Below are 26906 nucleotides of genomic sequence, written 5' to 3'. Positions count from 1 at the left end.
CCATGAACTAATCCATACATGCGACATCACTCAAAACATACTTTAACATACTAATCCAACCCAAACAAGTGGCATACATCCAAGAACAGAGGAAAAGCACAAAAAAACACTCTCTCACCCAGCTTCTCGCTCAGGCAGAAACGTCTAGCTCAGGTGAGAGTTTTCCCTCACTCAAGTGAGCTCCCTTTCCCTAGGCGAGAACTCGAAAAGAGGAACAGGTAGCATTCGCGTTCTCTCGCTTGGGCGAGACCTCCTCGCCTGAGCGAGATGGCTCTCGCTCAAATCAGGAGCTCGTCGCCTGAGCGACAACTTGCGTAAACTCTAGGGAGAAACCCCTAATGCTCTCGCTTGGGCGAGTCTGGCTCGTCTAGGCGAAAATACCAGGGTCCTCTAGTGTTCTTGTGTGTACAACCAAGGATTCACAACCAAACAGAGTTTTAGCATTTTTCAAGCACTCACAACATCACATAAGCCATAATAACATAAAACGATACTAAAGCAAGCATAAAATCGAAGAACAGGCAAAACCCTAGCTTCCCTTACTTGGAAATAGGCTAATATTAGACTTTGACCCTTAAGCTAAAGAACCTAGTAGCTCCAGGAGCAGATTCACGAACTGGAACAACGACATAGAAACAGGGTTACTATTGTGAACCCTAACAAAAACCACGAAAACAAACTCAGAATGGAAGGAGTACGGTTCAAGGACAACCTTACGTGAGACGAGGTGAGCTTTAGAGCTAGCACGAACAAGCGGGAACCTAACCCTAGCAGAGCTCTGTTTTAGGGAAAAGGGAGAGAAGTGAGTGCTGTTTTTGCAAAGTGAGGACAAATTGAGAGGGTTTGACTTTCTTAGGGGCCTTGGACACCTTATGGGCCAGCCCTTAGGCCCATTAGATTGGGGCAACCCTTAAACATTAGGGTAAAGAATATAAATGGGCCTTACATTCTCCCCAACAACAAAAAATTTCGACCTCAAAAATACCAAGGAAACAAATGCGGATGGGACTTCCTCATATCCTCCTCTAACTCCCACGTAGAGTCACCTGTCCTCCGATCCCAGATGACCTTGACAAGATTGACTGGTTTTCCTCGACGTTCCTCTACTCGGCTATCCTTTAAAGCCACGGGTGGTACTTCCATAGTGAGATTCTCCGTAATCTGAACATCCTCAGCTTCTAACACATGAGATGGATCAAAGACATACTTCCTCAACTGTGACACGTGGAACACCGAATGGAGGTTTGCCAACTGAGGAGGCAAAGTAATCTCGTAAGCCATTGGCCCAATCCTCCTCGAGATCTGATAGGGACCAAGGAACTTAGGAGAGAGCTTCCTTGAGCAGAGAGCCCTTCCCATACCAGTGGTTCGGGTCACCCTCAAAAATACATGATCTCTAGCCGCGAATTCCAAGGGTCTCCTCCTACGATCTGCATAAGCCTTCTGCCTACTCTGAGAGGCCTGCATCCTATCTCTCACCATTCTTACCTTTTCAGTAGTTTGTTCCAACAACTTTGGTCCCACAAGTACTGCTTCCCCATCTTGATACCAACATAGGGGGGTTCTATACTTTCTACCATAAAGGGCTTCATATGGCGCCATGCCAATACTCGCATGAAAACTGTTGTTGTAGGTAAACTCTATCAAAGATAGGACTTCATCCCAAGCACCCAGATGATCCAGCACGCATGTCCTCAACAAATCCTCAAGTGATTGGATCATTCTCTCAGACTGACCATCTGTCTAGGATGGTAAGCTGAACTCATGGTTAGTTTACTACCCAACGCACTCTGTAGCGTCTGCCAAAACCTGGAAGTGAACCGCGAATCTCTATCTGAAACGATGTTCGAAGGCATCCCGTGCAACCTCACAGTCTCCTTAATGTATAGCTGGGCCAACTTGGCCATAGACATCCTCAGGTTCATTGCTAAGAAATGAGCAGTCTTGGTCAATCGGTTTACTATAACCCAGATGGTGTCATGCCCCCTAAAAGTTCGTGGCAAATGGGTCACAAAATTCATAGAGATGTTATCTCATTTTCACACTAGTATTTCCAAGGGTTGTAGGATCCCACCAGGTCTCTAATGCTCAACCTTCGCCTTCTGACATGTCAAACAGGATGATACAAATTGAGCTACATCTTTCTTCATTCCCTGCCACCAGAAGGTTTCCTTGAGATCTTGGTACATCTTAGTCATGCCAAGATGCAAGCTAAGATGACTCTTGTGCCCTTTCTCAAGGATTAACCTTTTTACCTCAGTATCATCGGGTATACACACCCTACTATGGAACCTCAGTATGCCATCATTACCCAAAGCAAAATCCTTTGCCTCACTTGACCCAAGTTGCTCTCTTATTCTGTTCAAACTAACATCCAACAACTGTCTTTCTCTGACTGAGTCCAGGAAGTCATTAGATATAGTTAGGTTACTACATCTAATGAATTCGGATTCCAGCTCCACCTGCAACTTCATATTCATGAACTTCTCCAGCAGTTCCACCTCCTTGATCATAAGGTGTGTAGTATGTATAGTCTTCCTACTCAAGGCATTTGTTACCACATTTGCCTTCCTCAGATGGTATAGCAGTTCAAAATCATAGTCCTTCAGAAATTCCATCCACCTCATTTGCCTCATGTTCATCTCCTTTTGATCAAACAAGTACTTGAGGCTTTTGTGATCACTGAACACACGAAACTGAGCACCATAAAGATAGTGCCTCCAGATCTTCAAGGCGAACACGATGGCTGCTAACTCTAGGTCATGAGTGGGGTAGTTTCTCTCATGCACCTTGAGTTGCCTCGAAGCATATGCCACTACCTTCTTCTCCTGCATCAACTCATAACCCAACCCTAGATGAGAGACATCACAATAAACCTCAAAGGATTTTCCAACATCAGGAATCACCAGGATTAGAGCACTCGTCAACCTCCGCTTAAGCTCTTTTAAGCTTTTCTCGCACTTATCCGTCCAAGTAAAAGGTTAGTCCTTTTGGGTAAGTTGTGTTAGAGGCGCCACTATCTTGGAGAATCCTTCTATGAATCTCCTATAGTAGCCAGCAAAACCCACAAAGCTCCTGATCTTCGTTACTGACTTGGGACTTTCCCACTTTACCACTGTCTCTACCTTTGTTGAATCCACCGCTATCCCCTAAGCAGATATCACATGTCCCAGAAATTGCACTTCATCCATCCAGAACTCGCACTTGGACAATTTAGCATACAACTGCTTCTCTCTCAAAACACTAATCACCAACCTCAGGTGTTCTGCATGTTCCTCCCGAGTCCTGAAATAGATAAGTATGTCATCTATGAAGACTACAATGAACTTATCCAAGAAGGGCCTGAAGATCCGGTTCATGTAGTCCATAAACACAGCCGGAGCGTTGGTCACACCGAAGGGCATCACCACATACTTGTAGTGGCCATATCGGGACCTGAAGGTCGTCTTCTGCACATCATCCGCCTTCACTAATATTTGATGATATCCCAACCGCAAATCTATCTTCGAGAACACCGATGACCTATGCAACTAATCCATCGGGTCATCTATTCTCGGGAGGGGATACTTATTCTTGATTGTCATTTGTTCAGTTGCCAATAGTCCACACACAGACGTGAACTCCCATCCTTCTTCTTCACCAACAACACTAGTGCTCCCCAAGGTGAAGTACTGGGTCGGATGAACTGCTTTCCCAGTACTCCTCTATCTGCTTCTTGAGTTTCACCAACTCTGCCAGAGCCATACGGTATGGAGCCATCGACACTGGACCGGTTCTTGGCACCAGGTCAATAGAGAACTCCACCTCTCTACTGGGAGGAAACCCTGGTACTTCCTCTGGAAACACATCTTCAAACTCGTGCACTACTGGTATAACTGATGTTCCTTATTCTTTCTCCACCTCTAGGTGTGTAAAAATTATGTAACACTATACGCCATCTTGCAACTCCTTCATAACCCTTTGAGATGATACCAACTTAGGCTCCTTTGAGTCGGGAAACAGTAACCTTTTTTCTCGGCAATCTATAAGAATGTGATTGGCAGAGAGCCAATCTATCCCCAAGATCACCTCTAACTCCTGTATAGGTAAGCAAATCAGATTCACTTTATAGTTGTGTCCCTCTACCTCCACCGGACACCTAGCACACAAGGACGATGTCCTGACCAAACCCGACGCCGGAGTAGATACCACAAGTTCACATAAACATCTAACACAAAGGAGTGTGTCCCTCCAAAATCATACAGAACACAACACTTCACCCCAATAATCACACGATACCCCATAAGAAGGTTACCTGAGGTTGTTGCTTTTGCTCCTGTCATGGCGTAAACTTTGCCCGTCGCCTGAGGCATGTTGCCTCTGTTCCTCTGCTGGTGCTGGGTAGGAGTCTGAATTGGAGGTCATTTCACTGCCCTAGCAAGAGTGGGGCAGTCCTTGCCAAACTGGCCTTCCTTGCCATAGTTATTACATCTGCGATAACCCTCCATACGTGGGCATAAGCTCCTCAGATGCGAGCCTCCACACTGGAAGCACTGCACTCGACCCTGTTGTGTAGGAAAACTCCTATACCCCTGAGACTGATGGGGAGGTCTGTCATACGGTCTCCTCCTCTTCTCATGTCTCGGTTTGGACCCAAACGGTCCTCCAACCCTCTACTGTTGAGAGCGTTGTCCTTCTACTTCATTCTTCAAACTTACGACATCTCCATTCTTCGTCGAGTGGTAGAGTGTAGAAGCGACAAAGGTGCTTGAACTTCTCAACATACTTAGTTACACACTTCCCTCCCTAGGTCAACTAGAGGAATTCCACCTCCTTCGCGTACCTCACACTGTCGGGAAAGTACTCATAAGTTGGGTTTCCAAACTATCTTTTGGATTAATATGGACTCTCGTATGTGCAAAATTCATAGACCATGCAGTTAAAACAAGAATAAAACATAAGAGACTATGTAAAAATATTATATTGAATGAAGAATTCACAAAGAATTAGGAATACATTACACCCAACCCATGTGAATGAGGGAGTTACTTACTCCTAGGCATACTGAATACTAGAGTGATGATGAAATTGAATGTCTCTATCCTTTAGAATACCCTTCTACCTTCAACTGTAGAGATATCAAGTTCTTTCTCTCCAAGTGTGTATTTTTCCCTCTCTCCACCAAAGGGGTTTTTCCTAAAAAAGGGTGTTTATTTCCCAGGAGGGTTGTTTTTTCACCTTTGTCAAGCCCCTTATTTATAGATTTTTTAAATTGGACTGGACCTACAACTTAGTACTTGATCTTTTAATATCTTGGATATATAAATATATAAATAAATATATATATATATATATATATATATATATATATATATATATATATATATATATATATATCTTTTAATCTTCTAAAACTATATATCTTTGAGATATTCTTCAAATATTTTGTCTGGTAATTTGAGTAACCAACTTTGTGGATATCTAATTTTGTTGATATTCTTTTAATATTCAGTATTTCACTGATTCTGTTGATAATCTTCCTAAATCTATGAGGTTTTCACTTATCTGCAAAATATAAACCAAATATTTATCTTTTCTAAATTTATTAAATAAAACCTAAAATATCTATAAAGATAATAATAAAATAAAAATAAAAGAATAAAAATAAACAAAAATAAAAACATGAAAAATGCAAATTATCAATGCCCAAGATGAGATTTTTAGGATTTTGAGTCTACAAACTTCGGAAATGCCTTAGCCTATAAATAGAGGTATCTCCCCTCATATATTTTAACTTTGAGATATGTAATGTGATGTCGCCAAATTATTTTGAGTCACCATACTTGTCTTATAAGTTAAGGCTAGAGCATCCCATGTGGTCTCCTCTAGCCAACCTTATCTAAAGTTGGCCTAACCTCTCGAGAGAACCATCAAACACTTCATAGCCCATTCCCCTTGCTTGAGTCATATAATTTGGAGGGGAGCCATGATCTCATCACATCAAAACCCCCATATGCGCATCATATTTCCACCACCATTAAGTTTTTTATAAACCACCACCCATTTGGGAGTCTCCCATTGGCGTGGGTCATATAGCTTGTAGGATGATGGATCTCCTTGCACGGATTTTGGAAGGAGAAGCTCCTTGATGCAATGAAAATGGAATGGAAGCAAGGTTGAAGGCCATTGAGTTATGGTATGGTGTGGTGGAGATGAAGTTTTAGAAAGAAGAAGTTATCCTAGAGGAAGGAGGCTAGAGTAGATCTAAGGAGATTCCTAGCTCTCATGACTCTCAATAAGGCAAATGTGTGGAATGCACTCAACATCAAGGCATTTACCATTCAAATTAAGAGTAACCTGCATGAGAGCTCTCTTATTTAGCCTAAGGAGAAGGAGGAATTCAGTTAGGCTAAGTTTATGACGTGTGCCGAATTTTTTCTAGATCTAGATCTAGATCTCCTTATTTGGTGGATCAAGTGCCATGTGGCAAATCACACCTTCCACATTTCAACATATGCTCAATGTGTTAAGTGTGGCATGCTTTCTAGGCACCTATTCGGCCAAAGCTTGTTTAATATGGTCGTGAGCCTAATTAAACAACGCTTTGGTGAATTTTTGATCTAATTATTCAAAGCATCAAATATTTACAAATGGTGACCCAATTACATTGGTCGAATTTGCACATGCACTCAAATGTTCATCTAGATTTTAATATCTTCCTTAGCCCATTTGAAAGGTAGCTTGATTCCATTGGGCCTTGAAGGATCTTGACCATCACTAGCATTTTGAATGTTCTTAAGCATTTCTCTAGCTATTGGGCCTTTATTTGGGCTTGGGCCTTATTTTGGTATTAGGCCTTGAAATGGGCTTGGGTCGGATTCATCATCTCCTCCCCCTTGGAAAGGATTTGTCCTCAAATCTTGATGTTCATCATCCATAGATCCTACAAAAGGAATCAAATCAGATATATTGAAAGTGGAATGAACACCATACTCAAAAGGAATATCTATTTGATAAGCATTGTCAATAATCTTCTTGAGTATTTGAAAAGGACCAAGTATAGAAGGCGTGATTGTAAACAACACATCCGTCAGTTTCTTATTTTATTGACTAAGTGAGTTTGTTCTTGGTCTTTTACCACTTATGGAAGTGATAAAAAAATGAAGTACAAACTTATAATGACAACTATTAAACAAAAGTTGAACAATTTTCGGCACAAAAGAAAAAGTATATCCAAAGTAGAGAACAAAAGAAGAAGGTCTTCTTGTATATTTGAAAGTTTCTTGAAGATTAACAAGGCCTAGTTGACAAAAATAATTTTGTGTAGTTTGAGTTAACTCAAACCTAGGATGCAACATTAACTCAAAGTATGATTTTTTAAAATCGTGTGAGGAGTTAAAAATAATAGGAAGGAAAATTGGCTTGAAAAACTCAACAAAAGTAAAGATTGGAGTGGGAGGTGTCGTCAGTAACACGCCCTTTTTTTATAAGGATTTCTTCTTCCTCTTTCGTCATCTTCTCAAGCTCTTCTTTTTCTCTCTCCTCCTTTTCTCTTATAGTCTTTTCATGTTCTTTCATTTCCTCTATATCTCTTCTTTCCTTCTCCTCTTTCTCTTTTTGGTCTCTTTCCCTATTGATTTTCATTTGGACTTGATCCGCAGCCACCTGAGTTGGTGTAAGAGGATGAAAGACAAATTTCTTTTTCTTTTGATAGAAGGTGATTTTGTTAGAAAGACCATTATGGATAACTTGTCTGTCAAAATGCCACAGTCTTCCTAATAAAATGTGACAATTATTCATGGGAACAATATCATATAAAACTTCATCTTTATATTTCCCTATGGAAAATTGTATCTTCACTTGATTTTTAATTATGATATCCCTATCTTCATGTAGGCCATAAAGTTTGTAATGTTTAGGATAGGGTAACATAGCTAAATTCAACTTTTCAACCAATCTAGTACTACAACAATTAGAAGAAGATCCACTGTTCATGATGGCAAAACGTGTATTTTCAAAAATGTTATATCTTGTACAAAAGATATTCTCTTGTGATGGATCATGGTCATCTTTTTGTGAGAGATGCCCACTTTGACAAGTAACTCTCTTTCTTGGAGGAGACTTGGTACTTATGGTGATCTTAAGAAATTTAAGCACTTTACAAAAAAAGTGTAGCAAATGAACTTTCACAATTTCACCTCCAAGTAAGCGAGGTGAATCACTTGGACTTCTTAAGTACCAAAGCTTGTCCTTTCCAAGGTTGCTCTTGCTACTTACTCAAATGTTCACACAAATGTGCAAGTTATAAATGGTAAGGTCACTTGAGACTAAGTGACACACACTCAAGAAGCACAAAGAGAACAAGAAAATTAACACTAAACAGACCTCTAAATGGCAAGATTTTAGAGACTTTGATCTCTTGAATCAAACCACTAAACGTAAAGCAAGAAATCTAGACCATGTGGCCTGAGAAAGCACTCAGAACAAATATTCCTAAGACAGCTAAGTAGGCCATAATTATAATGGAAAGATTAAAGCAAATTTGGTGCACAAATGGAGGCAACTCAAGACCAAGATAAGCTAGTAAAATGAGACCAAATCAAAAGCTATAAGCCTTAAAATTTGGTGCCATTTTAGTCCAAATTTTCACAAGCAAAGGTGGCTCCAAATGTACCAAAGAAAGTGCTCAAAAGGAGATATAACAAAGAATTACAATAATGGTTAAAACAAGAGTGGATGGACTCCAAAAGTGTGCCTCTAAAGGAACTCAAATCTGGCCAAAATTGTGGACAAACTGAGACCAATTATGCTGTCAAAATGAAGGCACCTAAAAGCCTTCTTGTTGATTTTAAATGCCTCACTTGATGTCCAATGCTTAGGCACTAATGTGTCACCTTTGAATAACCACAAACAAGGAAGAATGGATGTCCAAAATCACAAAACAACAACATAAACCTGCAGTACACAAATCAAGGAAAAACAATTATGCCAAGCAAATAAGTTAGCACTCTCTCACAAAAAATATGGTTCAAGACTCACTTAGGGAAAGAAATGAAAGAGACACTTAACTACTACATTTCCTAACTATAGTGACATTTACTTGGTAACATTTCTTAAAAATGTTACTATACATATATTATAGTTACATTTTTCTTAAAAATGTTACTATAAAAAATGTTAACCCTAATATTGTAACACTTTTAACAATGTCATGGTAGATTACTACATTCTCCTTACCTTTAGTAAGATTTTATTATCATAAATATTAAAAATGTTATTGTAGATCAATTTTACAAATTATAGTAAGGTTTTTAAATAAATATTATTATAAATTATATTAAGTTATATTTTAAATAAATGTTATTATAAATTATTAGTTATATTAATATTTATATATTAACATTCATTATAAGATTTATTAATTTTAGTTATATTTTTCTGATTATATTTATCATTAAAAATGTTATTGAATATAAATTTTATATGTTGACTTTTTTTAAATATATTACTATAAATAGTATTAGTAATAATATTGTAACATTTTTTAAAAATGTTATCGTAGATAAATTGATGATATCATTTGAATAAAGAAATGTGAGTGTGGTTTTCGATTACAAAATGTATTGTATAATAAAAATGTGTTTTGTTCCTTCTCTATCATTTGTTTACTCTCTTTCGTTCTTCTCACTCGCTTAGCTCTCATCACTTTCACCGTTCGTGGCCACTAGTTTCGTTCATCTCTCGTTGCAGTTTAGTTCATCACCATTGGTTTTGATGACCTCTTCCTCAACCACTAGTTCGTGTTTCAATTTCACTCTCTCATGTTTTGTTATGCTATTTTTTCGCCATTTTTATTTCTAACAACTAGGTTTGAAATGGTTTTGTATTCTACTCTTTTAGTGGCTTTACTCATCTTTCACCACCATAGTTTGCCTTTGATTAGGGTTTTCTCGTTCTAATTGAGTTGTTGTGTTGGGAAGAGTTAATGTTTTAAGATCTAATTTGTGGTTGTATTGCTTTGAGGTTTTTCCAACATTTTGTCGAATCTCCAAAGTCTAGACGAAATTCTACATGCAAATGTAGGAAAGTTTAATCTAAAATCTCACTTCCCAAGTTGTAGGTGTAAAGGCAAAAAAGAGTGAAAGTAGGGAAGTGGAGACTTTAATACCTATGAAGATTGCATTTGTTTGGTCAACTTTGATTTGTTTATTAGTTATTTAGTTTTGTCAACTGTTGGATTAACCTTGATGATAATTCTTTGATTTTGGCGATTAATTGGATAAATTTTGATATTGTATATTTCAAATAAGTGCATTGTTCTGGTATGAATTTTGGCCATCTTGGAACGGGCAAATGGTAAGCAACCTTAGCTTCTTGGTTGACTTGGAGTTGATTGTTTGTGTACTTTAATATAAAAATTGATGCCATCCGAGAACTTAATGTGATTTTTGATGTTCAATTGTTTTTCAGCTAAAAATACCTCAGCTTGTTGCCTAAAAGTTTGCTCAACTAGACTTTTGTGCACTTATGCTATTTTGGCAACTTGTTGTGTTGTTTTTAATGTACCAAGTTATATGCATATTCTTTTTTGTCTATTGGTTATTTTGAACATAAAATTTCAAAGTCAAGTAGATTTATGGCTAGTGGTGAGAAAGAAAAACCATCATTGCTGGCCAAGAATGTTAAAGTGTCATTTACAAGTGGTTCTATGGTTGAAATCCTTGATGAGTTGGAAGAAATTGCATCAAGACCTAGTCAAACTCCAACACTCCACTACATTAGTTAGTTATTTCTTTTTGTTCATTCAAGTATGTAGTAATTTATTATATATGTAATAAGATGTTATTTCTTAATTTATACTTAATTAACAGGTTCTACTAGTAAGAGAAAAAAAGGTCCTACCAAATGTCTCAAGATTCATGGCTTGAGATATGATGAGCGTTTACTAGTTAAACTTAATGTCCTAGGCCAACCTGTTGGCATTTATCAAGCTATATTTATTGATGCTTACATTAATTATTGATGTCTTTTATTCATTCTTAAGAAATTTAATATTAATTGAGCTTCTTATTTATGATATTTGAATCAAGAATTAGAGTCTCATTTCAATGCAGCAACTAAACGCAAAAGAAAACTACCTTTGAGTACATTAAAAGAAGGGTTATTGGTGTAATTTCTCATTTTATTTATTTTTTTGTTGGTTCTATATAAGTAGTTTTTGAGCAAGTTGAAAACAAGCTAAAAGAGCAACTGGAAGCAATGTAAGTTGAGTTTCTAAACAACTTCAAAATCGTTTTTACTCAAATCCCAAGTTGTGCTCCAGAAGTAATGCTTTCAAATTTGAATAAAGAGGATGTGGTTGTTCAGGTATTTCATTTCTCTCTTTATCTAATTTTCTGTTAGTTGTGCGGAACTAGTGATCTAATTATTGATGCCTTTTATTCATTCTTAAGAAATTTAATATTAATTGAGCTTCTTATTTATGATATTTGAATCAAGAATTAGAGTCTCATTTCAATGCAGCAACTAAACGCAAAAGAAAACTACCTTGGTGTAATTTCTCATTTTATTTATTTTTTTGTTGGTTCTATATAAGTAGTTTTTGTTTCCATTTTTTGTTTTGTTATATTGATTGTTTGTTAATGAACTTTATCTGAGTAGTGTTGTTCAAGGAAAAGAAATAGGAAAAAGAGAGCGGAAACCTAAAGTTCATTTTGACGGACTGACTTGAATAAATTGAAACAAGAGAAATCTCACAAGTGTAAGTTTACTCTAAGTCTTTTAGTAAATGATAGTAATAGTTTCTGTTAAAAACATGTATGTATTTGTTATACCAATTTATCAATGCTAATTATCTTTATTTACAGTTGCTAGATAGTTCACATACATTGTTACATGCAAATGAGCCGAAGGAGTGACTTGAATAAGGTGTGAATGTTTTATATTAGATACAACAAATTTTAATAGGATTCTGTTTCAAAAGATATTTCGCAAAACAATTTGATTTTGAGTATACAAGAAGGAAAAAAGTGAGATTTAAAGTCACTTATATGAGTTTCATCATACTTCACTTTTACATTACGATAAACTCATTGCCTTTTTTTGGTTGTAAGAAAGAACTAGATTGTATTTATATTGATTGACTGTGAATATCTTATATGGTCGGTTGTTTTGAAAATAACAATTTTAGTTGCAAGTATACATAATCTCTCATTTTACTCATTTTTGCAAGCAAAATAGTAGGGTGGAGTTAAGAATAATCTCAGGACTTCTTTGATTGTGATCATAAAAGTCATTAATAAAGAAGTTAATTATGGAAGGTGGTAGATGGTTTTTGTTAAAGTCTAGATGATTTGGTTGTTTTGTCTATTTGTGTTTGAATAATAATAGTTAACAATGACGAAATGCTCAGGAATATATCATTAAAGATTATTAGTTTTTTTACTCCCTCTATACGTCTGAATTATCATCAAGTTTGAGAAATAAATGTGTGTATTTGTTTAGTCTAAGATAATTTCTCAAAAATATGGTATACTATTTGTTTTTTTATTCTTTCTATTTTTTTGAATTATCATTAAGTAACATAATATATTATAATAAGGTGAAATCTTTGATTATTTACGGTAAGAACTAAAAATAACTAGAGAAGGGATACAAATAGTTGTAGAAATTCTAAAGAATTTATCTATAAAAATTAAAATCAAATTTTTTTATAACTACAAGAGATCAATTGGTAAAAAAATGTTGGTGTGACTATTTATATTAGTGACATTTTATAATGTTGCCTTAAGCAAAAAAATCACTAAATTTTATTAGTAACAATTTAAAAATGTCTCTTTATTTCAAAAAAATGTTACCAAAGATTTTTAGTAACATTTTTATAATGTTACTCATTTATAAAAAATTATAACTAAAAGGATTTAGTAACTTTTTTAAAATGTTACATTTTTATTAAATAAATGTTACTAAAGGTATCTAGTAACATTTTTATAAATGTCTCAATTGATACATAAAAATTTCACTAATATTTATTAGTAACATAGGGTATACGTAACATGTGGTATAAATTATATTAGTAACATTTTATGTTACTAAAGAACGAATATGTAGTAGTAAGAGAGCAATTAAGCTAATGAATCTACTTAATCTCCACCTCCTAAGATGCTACCTCCATGATAGAACTCATTCAAAGAACTTGAACACCATATCACAATGAAAAGTCGACAGCCAACAAGTTTGAAAAGGTAAAGAATTAAAGTAAGAAAAGCTAAGAATGAAATACTAAACTCAAAGAGAATTAAGATGGAACATGACGAAAAGACTTCCAAGGATTGACAATCAAGAAATTAAGACAAGAAATAAAGGTTAGTACAAAAAAAAAGGAACTTAGAATAACACTAAAATGGAATAGAAAAACTGAAAAAAAGTTTGAACAAGCAATGGCTTCTATGCTCCTTACACTTGTGATCCAAGAATGAGTGATTTAAATCACAATTTTAGCAAGGCACACACAAGGAATTATGGAGCATTAAACGAAGCCATGCATGAACAATTAATAAAGCTCAAAACAATGCACTAAAACACCAAAAACTGCACTTGAAACAATGATTTTCGAACACTGCCAGACCCAAAAACTTGAATTCATGCCTCAAATTGTTTGATCGATTATGGATTCATTTCTTAATCGTTTTGAGTGATTCTTTCTTTTTCGTCCAGATGTTAGCTTTTAGAGGCAACAATTAGATTGAATTTTGGTGTAGGTATGAGTTCAGGCGAGAGCAAAAACAGAGAGTGTGCCATCAGTGGAAATGATGAAAAACTGGTGCAGTTTTACAATTTGAAAATGGGAGATGTTCTTAAGAGAATTCAAATGTATGAACTTGAAAAATGATCTAATCTTTAAGTAAGAGTAAAGAAAGGACATCTAATACACTACTAAGCACATTCCAATGGTGAAAATGGATTAAACTTGACTGAAGCAGTGCTAAACATCCACTAGCATCATCAAATGATTCATTCTTTTATGAGTTGCACCAGAAATTCAACACTTATGAACACAAAAGAACCGTTTAAATTGAGATTTTAATGACAAGAAAGTAAGAAACATGACTTAACAACATGTAAGCAAGATCAAAAACGAAAAGGGAATGCAAGCAATTTTGAAGACCATTGAGCTATGGTATGGTGTGGTGGAGATGAAGTTCTAGGAAGAAGAAGCTATCATAGAGGAAGGAGGGTAGAGGAGATCTAAGGAGATTCCTAGATCTCATGACTCTCAATAAGGCAAATGTGTGGAGTGCTCTCAACATCAATGCATTTACCATTCAAATTAAGAGTAACCTTTACACAATGAATGAGAGCTCTCTTATATAGCCTAAGGAGAAGGAAAAATTCAGCTAGGCTAAGTTAGGCTAAGTTTATGACATGTGCTGAATTCTTTCTAGATCTATATCCACTACAAGAATTTACTATTTTTTCATCAAACAAAAACAGACGCACCAGCGTAAATCTGACGAGAAGGGGATGAAGGCATCGGTCCAACGACGGGAACATGACCACGCCTATTTCCTCGATGCAAAGCTTGTTTGCGTCGACTAAACAGTGACGAACCTTTGTTGCACATTTATTGTCGACTCAACCGACGAAAACTAATAAAGAATATACGAACACTAGAAAAAGATTAAAAATTAAAAAAAAAATTGTCGATCAGGACAACGCAAACGTGGATAATTCAACGTATCTTCTCATTTTTGTGTGGGCTTTGCGTGGGTTAAGCCCACGAAACATTGAAATAACTTTATGTGCGTAGGTTAAGCCAACACATGATTGAATTAAAAATCTGAAAGTAGGGGTTGTGCGTGGGTTAGACCGACGCAAACAATTGTAATTTTAATAGTTGGCGTCGGCCTAACGTGGGTTTGACCGACGCAAATACCTGCTAAATTTGAAATGAAATGTCTGTTTCCAGTTACATCCTATACACAAAATTGCATCCATTTTGAGAACCCACTACTAGAATCCACTGCTAGAACCTACATCCAGATACATTTCAAACAATCCAACATTCCAACAATCCAGGATATCATTTCATTCATTTAGAACTGAAATTACAAACATAAAATCTAAGTACATTGTGACTTTAATTTGGACAAATTAAAGTCACACAAAAGTCCATGAGTCCAAGATCACATGTGCCCATGAGTCCAAAATCACATTACAATCACACAAAAAGTCTTAATATTGTCATTACGCTCACACAAAAAGTCCTAATATTATCATTACAGTCAGAGTTGCATTTCATTCTAAGTTTTCCTACTTATCCTATAAAACCTAATAGCAGCCACCTCCAAGCCACAATTCACCATGGAAGAGAGAAAGATTGCACTAAAACCTGAAAAATGAAAAACTAAAATGTAAGAGATTAATGTCTAAAGCCACTTTATTAGTATCCTATAATATAATTAAGAAAGTAAATTTTTAGAAAATGTATATGCAATTTGAACAAAAACAAAGATGTACCATTTTTAAGGAACGGGCTAATCATCTGAGTCTTCCTCATAATGCGAATGCACGCGACTGGTGCCTGTTGAAGTGTTTGTAGCTATTTCTCCAACATGGTTAATTGTTGCTTCATCAAACTCAATTCTTCTTGAAGTATGTCCACCATAATCTCATATTGCATTGAAAAAATTGTGGCCCCGTCTGTGATGGATATATAATAATCACAAATTTTAATCCAATCATTTACCTTATTCTATAAATAATCTTTCATAAGAACAAGTCAAAAAAATTTCCAAGTGAAAAAACTTTACGAGCATGCTAATAAACAATCCATCTTTTGGTGCACTCAAACAACCACAAATCACACTATTAGTTATAAACTATCCAGGAGTCTTATTAGTAAAAGATAAAGTCAAAGACTCTTAGAACATTATACTGAAAGAAAGACAGGTTGCAGTAATTCGGTGTCAATTCAGCTCCATGGGTTATCTAATTATTCAATCATGGATTTTGTATTTTACATTATATGCAAGAAAAACACACCAATTTTTAAAGAAAAAAGGGCATATAAACATCCAACTGTTAGCAGAAAAAGTTAGTTGAGGTCTCTACTCAAGGTTCTTCATTTACTTTAACTCTAGGGCTTTTATTTAATAAAGAGATATTTACTGGGAAGCTAAAATAGAACCCACTAACACAACCTTCCAACTCTTCTAAATAATCTATCATACAGGGAAAATAAAAACAATCTAAAGCACCCATCAAATAAAATTAGTCATACAAAAAAAAAGCTGACCTTGTGTTGCTGCCAACACAACTATAACCTCCACTCCAAGTGTCTACTTCACCCCAACAGTCAGGACCACCTTCAATCGCAGCACCACGCACCTTAACTTCATGATTTCAGCTCCAATAATCCTTCCCCTCCACCTAAAATTCTTAAACCAAAAAAATATCCACCCAAATGAACTTAATGCAGTAAAAGGGATTTCAATGAATCCACCTGGTGCAAACCCAAACCCTTCCAATGTCCAAGTTCCATTGTTCGCAGAGAAAGGGGCTGGAATAAACTCTCTTGAAACTCTGTTTGTAGTTTCCCTATTTTTTGCACAGAAAGAAGCTCCCAGAGCTAAGCTCGCCACTCATCGGAGAAGAATGAACCTCGTCGTATGTCGCACAGAAAAGGGCTCGTCGGAGAATACTCAAGTTTTAGTCCTAAGAGAAGTTGTGCTCGTGGGCTGTTCCAATGCGACTCACTCTTTGCGTTCGTTCAAGAGAATACTCACTCGAATGCACAATGAAAGTAAAAGTGAGAACTGAAAGGTGAAAATGCAAAGGGGGAAAAGTGAAAGCAGATGGGGAAAAGTGAAAATGAAAACGAGAAGTGAAAGGGGGAAAAGTTAACCTAATAAAAAATTATTTTATTAATTTTTGAAGGATATATGTGGGCCATCTGCCGCAAACAATTGCATTTTAAATACGTCGGTCATCCGACGCCAACGATTTCAATGTTTTTCGTTAGCTAGACCGACGATATGTATAATTAATAATATTTTCCATTTTACCAAAGCAGATGAGAATTGATATTTTTGCTTTTAAATAATTTTTATTATTAGAGTCGATGTTGTGTGGGTTAAGCTGATGCTTTATGCGTCCAAACACCATCCGACACCATTTTTTGGACACTAAAAGCAAACATTCTTTTAATGATCTAGATCTACTTATTTGGTGGATCAAGTGCCATGTGGCAAGTCACACCTTCCACACTTCAACATGTGCTCAATGTGTTATGTGTGACATGCTTTTTAGACACCTATTCGGCCAAAGCTTGTTTAATGAGGTCGTGAGCCTAATTAAACAATGCTTTGGTGAATTTTTGATCCAATTACTCAAAGCAACAAATATTTACAAAGGATGGCCCAATTACATTGGCAAATTTGCATATGCACTCAAATGTTCATCTAGATTTTAATATCTTCCTTAACCCATTTGAAAGGTAGCTTGATTCCATTGGGCCTTGATGGATCTTGACCATTGCTAGCATTTTGAATCTTCTTAAGCATTCCTCTAGTGATTGGGCCTTTATTTGGGCTTAGGCCTTATTTTTGTATTAGGCCTTGAAATGGGCTTGGGCTGGATTCATTAGAGGAGCTTATCCCATCAAGGATATATTAAACTATTACAGTGCATTGTGCTTCACTAGTACCAAAGGTAGTTTAACAAGTCAATGTACTCACATGTGTTGTAACACCTCATTCACGTGTCACATTACGCATATAATACTTCTAGTTAATTGTCTCCCGAATAGCCTCTAGTAGATCGTTTAATAAAAATAAATATGTTGTACGTATCATAGCATATTGTCTACCATGCTATCATAATATTATTGAAAGCTTTATATGCATACACAAATATTTACATTCTTCCAAAGACTGAAAGTTTTACAAAACAATACTAAATAAAATTTACAATAAAAAAATTTGTCCAAAGGATTATAAAATTTTGAGTACATGTATACAAAATTGTCCTACAAGTAAGGAGCATCATTAATCGTCTAATGTTGTACATTTTCACCTGCAGTATTATTTGCTCTCATGCCATGCACAAGATCATAACAGAAACCACACAAACATAACACATAGGGTAAGGTAACATAAGAATGAACACATAATAACAACACAATCATATGTTCCATCAAAAGCCATACATTTCATCATGCGCGTACACCAATCACTAACATGAATTTTCTACATGATATCATGAGCTACTTATGCAAGATTAAAGGTAATGAATTTGATTATATGAGATTTTGAACCTATCATACTGATGAGTCATTATTTTCTTCTATTTCATTAGCCTTTGTGTAACCATTTGACAGTTGTTCAGTGCCTAATTGTTCATCTTTATAGTGTTTTTCATCTGTTGGGCTTCATTGGGCCACTGTTCCAAATTTGGACTAATTTCACATTATTTGGCCTAATTTTTGTTTTTAATTATTTTTAGGTATTTGGGTGAAGCAATTTTGGAGCTTGGACATCAATATTCAGTTGAAGAGAGTTGCCACATCATTTCCACATCATTTCCACGTCATTTGAGTGAATGGGCCAACATTAGAGGTCTATGAGTGGCATTTTTGTAATTCTGCAAATCATAATGGCAATTTTGTAAATAATTCTGCAAATCCATGCACCAACCGCACACTTCATCTTCTACCTTTCTCCAACCTCCATTTTCGCTCTCCAAGCTTCCATGGTAGTGCACCTTGTAGTTTTTCACGTTTTTGCCTCATTTTTTACCGTTTTTATGCACATTTGACAACACCCATTGAGGGTTTTGCGTTTTGATTTCGTTTTCTACATTGGGCAGCTCATTTTGTGGATTTTGTTGACTTGGAACAACACCCATTGATGGAGTTTTTAGATTTATATATCATAGCACCATTTTTGCATTCCATTGAAGCTTTGAAATCTCTCTTTTGTTCTTGATTTGCGTTTTCAGAATTCAAAAGTTAGGGTTTTTGGTTCTGTTTTTTGTGATTCCAGAATTGAAGTGTTTAATTGCTCATTTCCATGTCTAGCTAAATTCGTGTATTGACTCCTTGATGAAAAATGCAATGAAGCTTTGAGGTTGTGCTTGTTTTGTGAAATCTGCCATGTCTTTGTTCTGAATTCGTGGAATGCATGTGGTGAATCTGTTGATGCTTAATTTATAGAGTAATTGCATACGTTTGGGTTAAGATACGTTCATGCTTAATGTATGTAGCTTGGGTGTCACGAATTTAAGGATGTGTGCATTGCTTAATTGCATAATGAAGCTGGATTGTAATTTTCGCTTAGTGAATTATTATCTAGTGGATTGAGATAAGGCAAAGTTGGTGTTAATTTGGTGGCCTATGATAAGTGAAATAGTGTTTGAATCAAGGATGTCAATACGGTTTTAATCACTGTCGCATTCAATTTAATCTATTGATTAGCATTCTAAATTTGTCTGCCAAACCCCCCTGTGTTATTGTTGTGTTCATATGAAAATTGAAGCTTTAAATGAAATTATTGGTCGTTGGGAGACGACTTGGTTCACTTTCATATACTGCATTTTAAGTGTTTTAATTTGGTGGGGTACGGTCTCTATCACATACGAATCATCAGCAAATTTATGGGCTACACCTTGCACACAAGTTCTACTCACCAAAGGAACTAAGTCCTCTTATATGATAGGTTAAGTACCTATTATCAATATGAAACACATGGTTCTTATTTTATATATACCTCCTCTCAAACCATAAGAGCCTCATTTAAGTCTCACCACTTAGTTATTTTTCTATACTTGAGTCAAATAACTAACCGAGTAAAGATAATCTCCTCGAATCCATAATCAATACTCTTTCTAGCAATACAACAATAGTAATTTCCCCTTGGAAATACTACCCAATAGTTCACATGCAACACATTCAATCATAACAATAGATTTGGACCATTGTCTAGGCTTTACTCAAAATCTCATATATATATATATATATATATATATATATATATATATATATATATATATATATATATATATATATATATATATACACACACACATTGCAATATCCTTCACATAATGGATTATACTATATGAGTGTGATTGTAATCTTTTGCATGATAGATTGTTATTGTTATTTGTAATTGAGAGTTCTCTAACTCAAGAGGAGATTGAGAAGGATAACTAGAGAGGTAAAACTCATTGTAACCTGGAGAGACATATACTCATGATACCTGGAGAGGTTGATACTCATGTCAGTCAAGGATTTTGCGTGAGTTGTCGCTTAGGGGACGAGCTATAGTTTTGAGCAAGAAGTCATCTCGCTCAAGCAAGGAGGTCTCGCCTAAGCGAGAAAACGTGAAAACCCCACTGTTCCACTATTTGAGCCCTCGCCTAGGCGAAAAGGGCTCGCCTGAGCAAGAGAGCCTCTCTCGCCTGAGCAAGTGCTTCCAGCTTGAGCGAGAATTGGGCAGGGACGTGCTCTAGTGTTGTTCTTCTCTGTTTTTGGTTGTTGGTCACATAAGTGATTGGATTACCCTATTTAAAGTATGAAGTGTGTGAATATGCATGTATTATATTATTTATGGACTATAATTGATGAGCTGGGTATGAATAAGTGCGTGAATCATTATTACTGGATTGGTTGTATATTGGCATGAGATAGGTATGCATGATAAATCTGTGGTTGGTTAGTGAGACATGGCTATGGTATGAGTTGGACGTAATTCCATGAACCTCTCGATGAGATCTCATGGTGGTGCCATATGTGATGGACGTAATTTCATGAACCTCTTGGTGACACTTCGTGGTGGTGCCTTATGTGATGGACGTAATTCCACGAACCTCTTAGTAAGGTTTCGTGGTGGTGCCTTAGTGTATATAATTACGCAAGGATTCAAGTAAGGATTGCATCCTGAAACTCTAAAGAGTCAGTTAGTCTCACGTAGAGCGGACTGACTCAAGTGGTGAGAGTAGCAGAAAGCCCTAGTCTTTGGCAGGATAATGACCTTAGATGTTTGAAGGCTAACCTTATGCGTGGTAGGGTGAAACCCATTGATAATGGCTCTGCAGAGCAGTAGAGGCCACCACAAGTGCAAGCATCCAATGAATCCGACAGACTATATGTATCTGGATAATTGAGTCTTAGAGTCCTGCTTGTTTGCTATCACATGATTGTTTGCCTATCTTGTTGCATGTTTATGATCTATTTTTAAGTATTTGTATGCCATAACATGTTAAAATGATTTATACTCTAGCTTACCCTTTCTGTTTGCTTGTGTGTCTTGGGTGTGGTTTTCCGTTTTGCAATGATCATCAATTTATTGATGTGAGCAGATGTGGAAATCCCTAGTGGTCATCAAGGTGATAGAAACTCTACAGTGTAGCCAGGCTATGGTCGGATCCCGTTCCTTCAAGTACTCTTTGTGGGCACTGTTGCCTATGTATTTGATCAACTGTCAAACTTTCACATTCTGTTTTGTCAATGGCATTGTGGTGTGCCTTAGTTCTCTTTTTGGGTATATTTGGATGACTGTAAAAGATCCTTACACTTTAAGTGTCATGCCCCTTCGGATATTATAAACTATGCGATGCTTTATTTAATTAGATTTATCTATTAAATGAGACGTTACAGTATTACCTCGTTTGCCTTCACACGTTTTTATACTATCGTCCATATAATATACTGAAAAATGTATAAAAGTTAATAAATAAAAAATATTATAAATTAATTAAAGTGTCTATATAAATAATAAATAAAAGTAAATATTTTGAGATGAAATGTAAAATCTATAACTAATGAAAAAAAAATTTACAAACTGGTTACAAAATTTGTAAAATTTTCTACAACTAATAAAGGACATGTTTTAACTGATTTTATGTTATTGAAAGAAATATTAATTAATTAAGAAGCACAAATTTATAAATTTAATAATTAAAACTTCTTTAACTATCATCACTTTTGATTAAAATTATCCCTTTCTTAATATAAAAAATAACTAACATATTTCTATCACACCGCTTGATTCAATTTGATTCCAAAATATGTAATTCACGGATTTTTCAAATTATACAATAAAAAACTATTTATAAATATGTAATTTAAAATAGTCACATTCTGTAAGTAAAAGTATCCCACTTTATGTAATTCAAAAATGTGTAAATTGAAATTATATGCAATTTATAATCAAAATCTTTTTAAATGATTTAGTTTAGAAAATATATTAGGAACATTTTTTATATTTTGTGGGAGTAAAAAAGTACAGAAATAGTCCTGAAAAAATAGTTGTGCAGTGTGGACGCACTTTTATTTTCCATAGTTTGATTAAAAAAATGGATTATCACATTTGGGCCATTGTTATAGTGGCAGAATGGTTTGGGCTTGGGGTCCAGTGCAATCCCGAGGATTGATATTCTAGGGTTTACCTAAGTGGAATGAATTGCGACCCCGACCTCTACTTATTGAAGAGGCGCCCAAATAACTGTGTTTCTTCGGCCGTCGGCACTCTCAAAACGCAAGTCACAATGGTAATTGCAATTTCGTTTTCTTGTTCTCTGCTCTGTAGAATGTTTATTCATGTGAAATCCGATGAATAATGTTGTTTGTGTTGACCTGGCGTGACATTACAGCCTAAGCAGATCCACGAGATTAAGGATTTCCTTCTGACGGCGCGGAGGAAGGATGCGAGGTCGGTGAAAATCAAGAGAAGCAGAGATGTGGTTAAGTTCAAGGTTCGATGTTCCAAGTATTTGTACACGCTTTGTGTCTTTGATCCTGAGAAAGCCGATAAATTGAAGCAATCTCTTCCTCCTGGTTAGTTACACACAATCGATTAACCATGCTTTATTTTATTCAATATTTTGGAATTGTGATTGTGAATGTGAAAATTATATGTAATTTCCAGGTTTGAGTGTTCAAGACCTGTAAAGGTACTCAGTGCGGCGGCATTAATATCTGTTTTGGTCCCTTCGTGTTCTGGATTTGTAGCTTGGTTTTGTATTCTGGTAATTGTTACGAGGACTTGGTTGCTTTAATTTTTGCTGTGAATTGTGGAATTTTGGTATTTTCAGCACAATTCAATTGAATTACCCGTAAATTAAATCTGTGGTTTATATTGGTTATTTTGCTTACACTATTTGTTTGGCTTAAAGAATCATACTAATTTTTTATTAAGGAAAATCGAGTTAATTCGCCTGTTATTGTCATTGTGTGGTATTGGACACTTTGTATAATGATTTCTTAGATTGATAGTTGTTCGCTATGCAATGGTACACTCAGGGTGATTGTTTTAGTTCTCTTAGCTTTGAAATGCTACAGACGTACATATTTGGTTTTAACTTTTACATTATATAGTTAATTTTAGTAGTTTCTAAGAGGTTTTTAAGAATAATAATTAATTTCAAATGATTTGTGGTGAACTAAAATTATAGAATGGTATTGTAGACATTTTTGTGGTTCAAACTCATGTCATGGTTGATGGTTGATCCGGTGGATCGGAGTTTGAACCACTAATTTGGCATCAAGATACATTATAAAGTTGGATAAGGTTAGTTTAAGAAAAAAAATGTTCTAATATAGCCGGGGGGGCTCAAGTGAGTACCCTGGTTTCCATAAGAATACAGTAAGCATTGTTTAAGTCTACTGCTTTTGAAGCCTTACAAGAATATCTTTTTAATTGACATTATCATTATATTTTTTGAGTAAATTACAATTATATTTGTTAAGATTTTATCGGACTGTACATGCTTTAATTATTACTTTTTTCAAACAAGTCAATATTTAAGTCTCAATTTTTTAATATATTTTTAAAATTTATTAAAAATACATGCATTTAAAGTTTTTCTTTCTTTTATTTGATTTATTGTTTTTATTTTGTTATTCATTGAACACTCAAGTAAATAAAACTTGTTTTTAGAAAAATCTAAAAATAAAAAGGGATGAAATAACTGTTTAGGAAGATGAATGGGAATTGCCGGCGACGCCTTGGTTTGGATTTCGGGACGGAGAGTTAGCCCCGCGCGAGTGAATGAAGAAGGTGGAGGAGTGTGGGATGGGACATCTTTCCTTTGTGCACCCCAATTTTTCCTTGTCACCCCCAATGTCATGTTTTGGGTTATCTTATGCTGTCCCTTTATTTTGTTATTTGACTTCATGCATTCACATATTTGTTAATTCCGCACCTCGACACCATTATTATTTTGTTTGGGCTGGATCACAGTTTACTCCTTCCACCATACACGTTCATTCCTCTAACCCCTTATTCCCCTTTTGTTTTATTTTAGGACTTACATTCTCTATTGTTTATTTACTATACTTTGTATTTCATTTTTTTCCTTGTTCCTAATGATATCCCATATTTATTATTGAAATAATAATATATACTTTTATCTTATTTGACATTATTTTTTTTTCACTTTTTACATTATTGTTTCACTTCTAGTGATAAAATGTTTACTTGAATTTTTTTTTTATCACAACATTCATGATCATTATGACGATCAATGGACATTCTTTTGTTAAGTCACAAGAACACATGAAATAAATTTAGAATATTTATGAAATATCTTTTTACAATGTTGTTGTTGTATGCACAAATTAATTGTTTAAATGTTTTATTTATGTTTTTATTGGTATTATCAAGATTTATTGTATCTAAATGATTTTTAACATTTAATATTCAATATAAGTAATTTTTTGGTAATATCAAAAGACCACAAATACAAATTTTACAATGTTTGACATGTTTAGAATTAGTACCTAAAATAAAAATAAAAATATCAATAATAACAATCATCATAATAAAAATAATAATAAAAGTCAAATCGTTCTTATCACAATTTCAAATATAAGATAACGTTATAAATGAAAAAAAAATTAGAAAGAGTCTGGATTAAAACATAGAAAATTGTCCTTAGAGACTAAATGCTCTCATTAAGACTTAAATAGTTGGTTGGAGCATCATGAATAGAAGGAAGAAGAAAGAATGAAGAGCAAATTTTCAGTGTGAGAATACTTCTATTTGTAGATACAAAATATAATCCATAAATGATATAAATTAAATAGTTAATACAAATATTTAAATCTCAAAATAAGAGTAATTAATTATTTGAGTAATTCTAACAAATCAATCATATGAGTAATTATATCAAATCAATCCAATACTATTAATACATAACATTCTTTTTTATGTTTGTACAATATCTTAGATTGTAATATACTTATTTTCAAATAATTCTAACTTATAAAAAATTTCAAAATTAAACAAATCAAATCAACATTCGAACTATGTTTTCTTTTAAAAATTATGTAATTCTTGATTTTTCATTATAAATAGAAATACATATGGTTCCTAGAAAAGAAATTAAAAATTTTCCAAAGAGTTTTTTAGAACTACATAAATTTAGATTTTTCATTGTAATCTTTTTATTACGAATAAAATATGTATATGTTGGAGCGAGACTAAATTCTTGTAGGGTAAAAAAAAACATATTGTTTCTATTGTACAATCTTTTATTATTTTTCTTAAAAAAATAAAAATTTAGAAAAACAATATCCTTTTGGCATAATTCTCCCTTCGCAAATACACACTTTGTGCATAACATTACAAAGACCTTATACCAAAGTCTTAGTAACATAGAGTTAGAGGTATTTGTTTAGTAGAGCTAATATTTGTTTAGTAGAGCCATGGTAAATTACTTCTCAACTAGTCATTTTGAGAACCTCAACTAAAGTATGTTTACTTCATTAGTACTCCCACATCTTGTTGGCTCCCAACAGTTATGGAAAATGTTTTGAACCTATGCTAAGGCGAAAAAGGAAGACTTCAAGATCCATTACCCCTCATATTTTCTTGTACATATTAATAAACACATTTCATTCTTTATCAGCACTTTCATGTGAATAAACGCCTCTTGAGGCGCTTTATCAGCACTTTCATGTGAATAAACGCCTCTTGAGGCGCATGCATGCATTATATCTCATTTAGCTTTGTCAATCAATTGCATAACATGCTTGGTGTTTCTTTAATTACATTCACATCAACATATCATGGGAATAAGTTTCCTCAGAGGCACAAACATGCACTACATTCACATTTTGTCTTCATTCATGGTTCCACATATAGTTTCAAATACATAACATGCATCCATATGTCATCTTGCATAAAGCATAACATGCACTCTCATGCTCATTTTCATAATACATTTGCATATGCATAATTCATTGTAACATTTGGTATCATCATCCTACCTTTCATAATAACATGCATCTATATAAAATTTTGAAAAACAAAATGGAATTATACCACAATAAATTCAAATTTAATTACTTTCCATTCTTTTCATTACTAAATTCTTGGAATTGTTCTTATACAAGGTGAGAAAAAAAAATGTTAAGTATTATTTTAGTCCCTGAACTTTGACTCGAAATTAGAATTCGTCCTTGTTCAAAACTTTGATACATTTTGGTCTCTAAACTTTAAAAATGAATGAATATAGTTCTTTTAACCCAATTATGTTAACTTTTTATGATGTGTCGAAGGCATTTCATGTTAGTATTTGATCAATAAATAAAAATAATGTTTGATATTTATGCTTTAGAATTATTTATCTAATTTGCATATATGAAATTGTTGAAACCCATTCTATTTTCCATCACCTTTCTATCATAAACATTACATTCATTTTTCATGGGGGATCATCATGGAAGAGACATGTGTCTTTGAATGATTGTCAATTGCCAAGTCTTTGAAAAAAAAAGAAATCAAAAGAAACAAATGAACGAAAACAAAATAGAAAATTTTACAAGACTGAAAATTCAAAAGAACAGTTTAGGCAAAAATAAGACAAAAAAAAATAATACAAAGAAAGCTAAAAACAACAAAACTAACAAAGGTTAACTTGTG

General features: G+C 34.6%; 2 protein-coding genes across 2 annotated transcripts; one reads left to right on the top strand and one right to left on the bottom strand.

Moving 5' to 3' along the window:
- Nucleotides 1-560: 560 nt before the first annotated feature.
- On the bottom strand, nt 561-1602 carry LOC114175138 (uncharacterized). The gene is made up of 2 exons (XM_028059906.1): nt 1047-1602; nt 561-616 (listed from the first exon to the last, which is right to left on the bottom strand). Exons 1-2 carry the CDS (start codon nt 1600-1602, stop codon nt 561-563), a joined length of 612 nt encoding a protein of 203 aa, XP_027915707.1.
- Nucleotides 1603-22350: 20748 nt separating this feature from the next.
- Nucleotides 22351-23124, top strand: LOC114176779 (large ribosomal subunit protein eL38z/eL38y-like). Its single transcript, XM_028061940.2, has 3 exons — nt 22351-22530; nt 22633-22816; nt 22908-23124. The coding sequence occupies exons 1-3, from the start codon at nt 22438-22440 to the stop codon at nt 22928-22930; spliced, it is 300 nt and encodes a 99-aa protein (XP_027917741.1). The 5' UTR covers nt 22351-22437; the 3' UTR covers nt 22931-23124.
- Nucleotides 23125-26906: the final 3782 nt, after the last annotated feature.

This window comes from Vigna unguiculata, chromosome 3, assembly GCF_037176805.1.
Source record: "Vigna unguiculata cultivar grain cowpea cultivar isolate G323 ecotype 2 chromosome 3, ASM3717680v1, whole genome shotgun sequence".
NCBI lineage: Eukaryota > Viridiplantae > Streptophyta > Magnoliopsida > Fabales > Fabaceae > Vigna > Vigna unguiculata.
Note: the sequence above shows the minus strand (reverse complement) of the source record. Positions and strands in the feature narration are given on the sequence as shown.

Excerpts from the sequence above, each read along its gene's own strand:
- LOC114175138 (XM_028059906.1), bottom strand. The coding sequence starts at position 1,602 with ATGGCGCCATATGAAGCCCTTTATGGTAGAAAGTATAGAACCCCCCTA. Across the intron at positions 617-1,046 it reads CATCTGGGATCGGAGGACAG|TTCGTGAATCTGCTCCTGGA; the intron begins GTGACTCTACGT and ends TCGTTGTTCCAG.
- LOC114176779 (XM_028061940.2), top strand. The coding sequence starts at position 22,438 with ATGAATTGCGACCCCGACCTCTACTTATTGAAGAGGCGCCCAAATAAC. Across the intron at positions 22,531-22,632 it reads TCAAAACGCAAGTCACAATG|CCTAAGCAGATCCACGAGAT; the intron begins GTAATTGCAATT and ends GTGACATTACAG. Across the intron at positions 22,817-22,907 it reads GAAGCAATCTCTTCCTCCTG|GTTTGAGTGTTCAAGACCTG; the intron begins GTTAGTTACACA and ends TGTAATTTCCAG.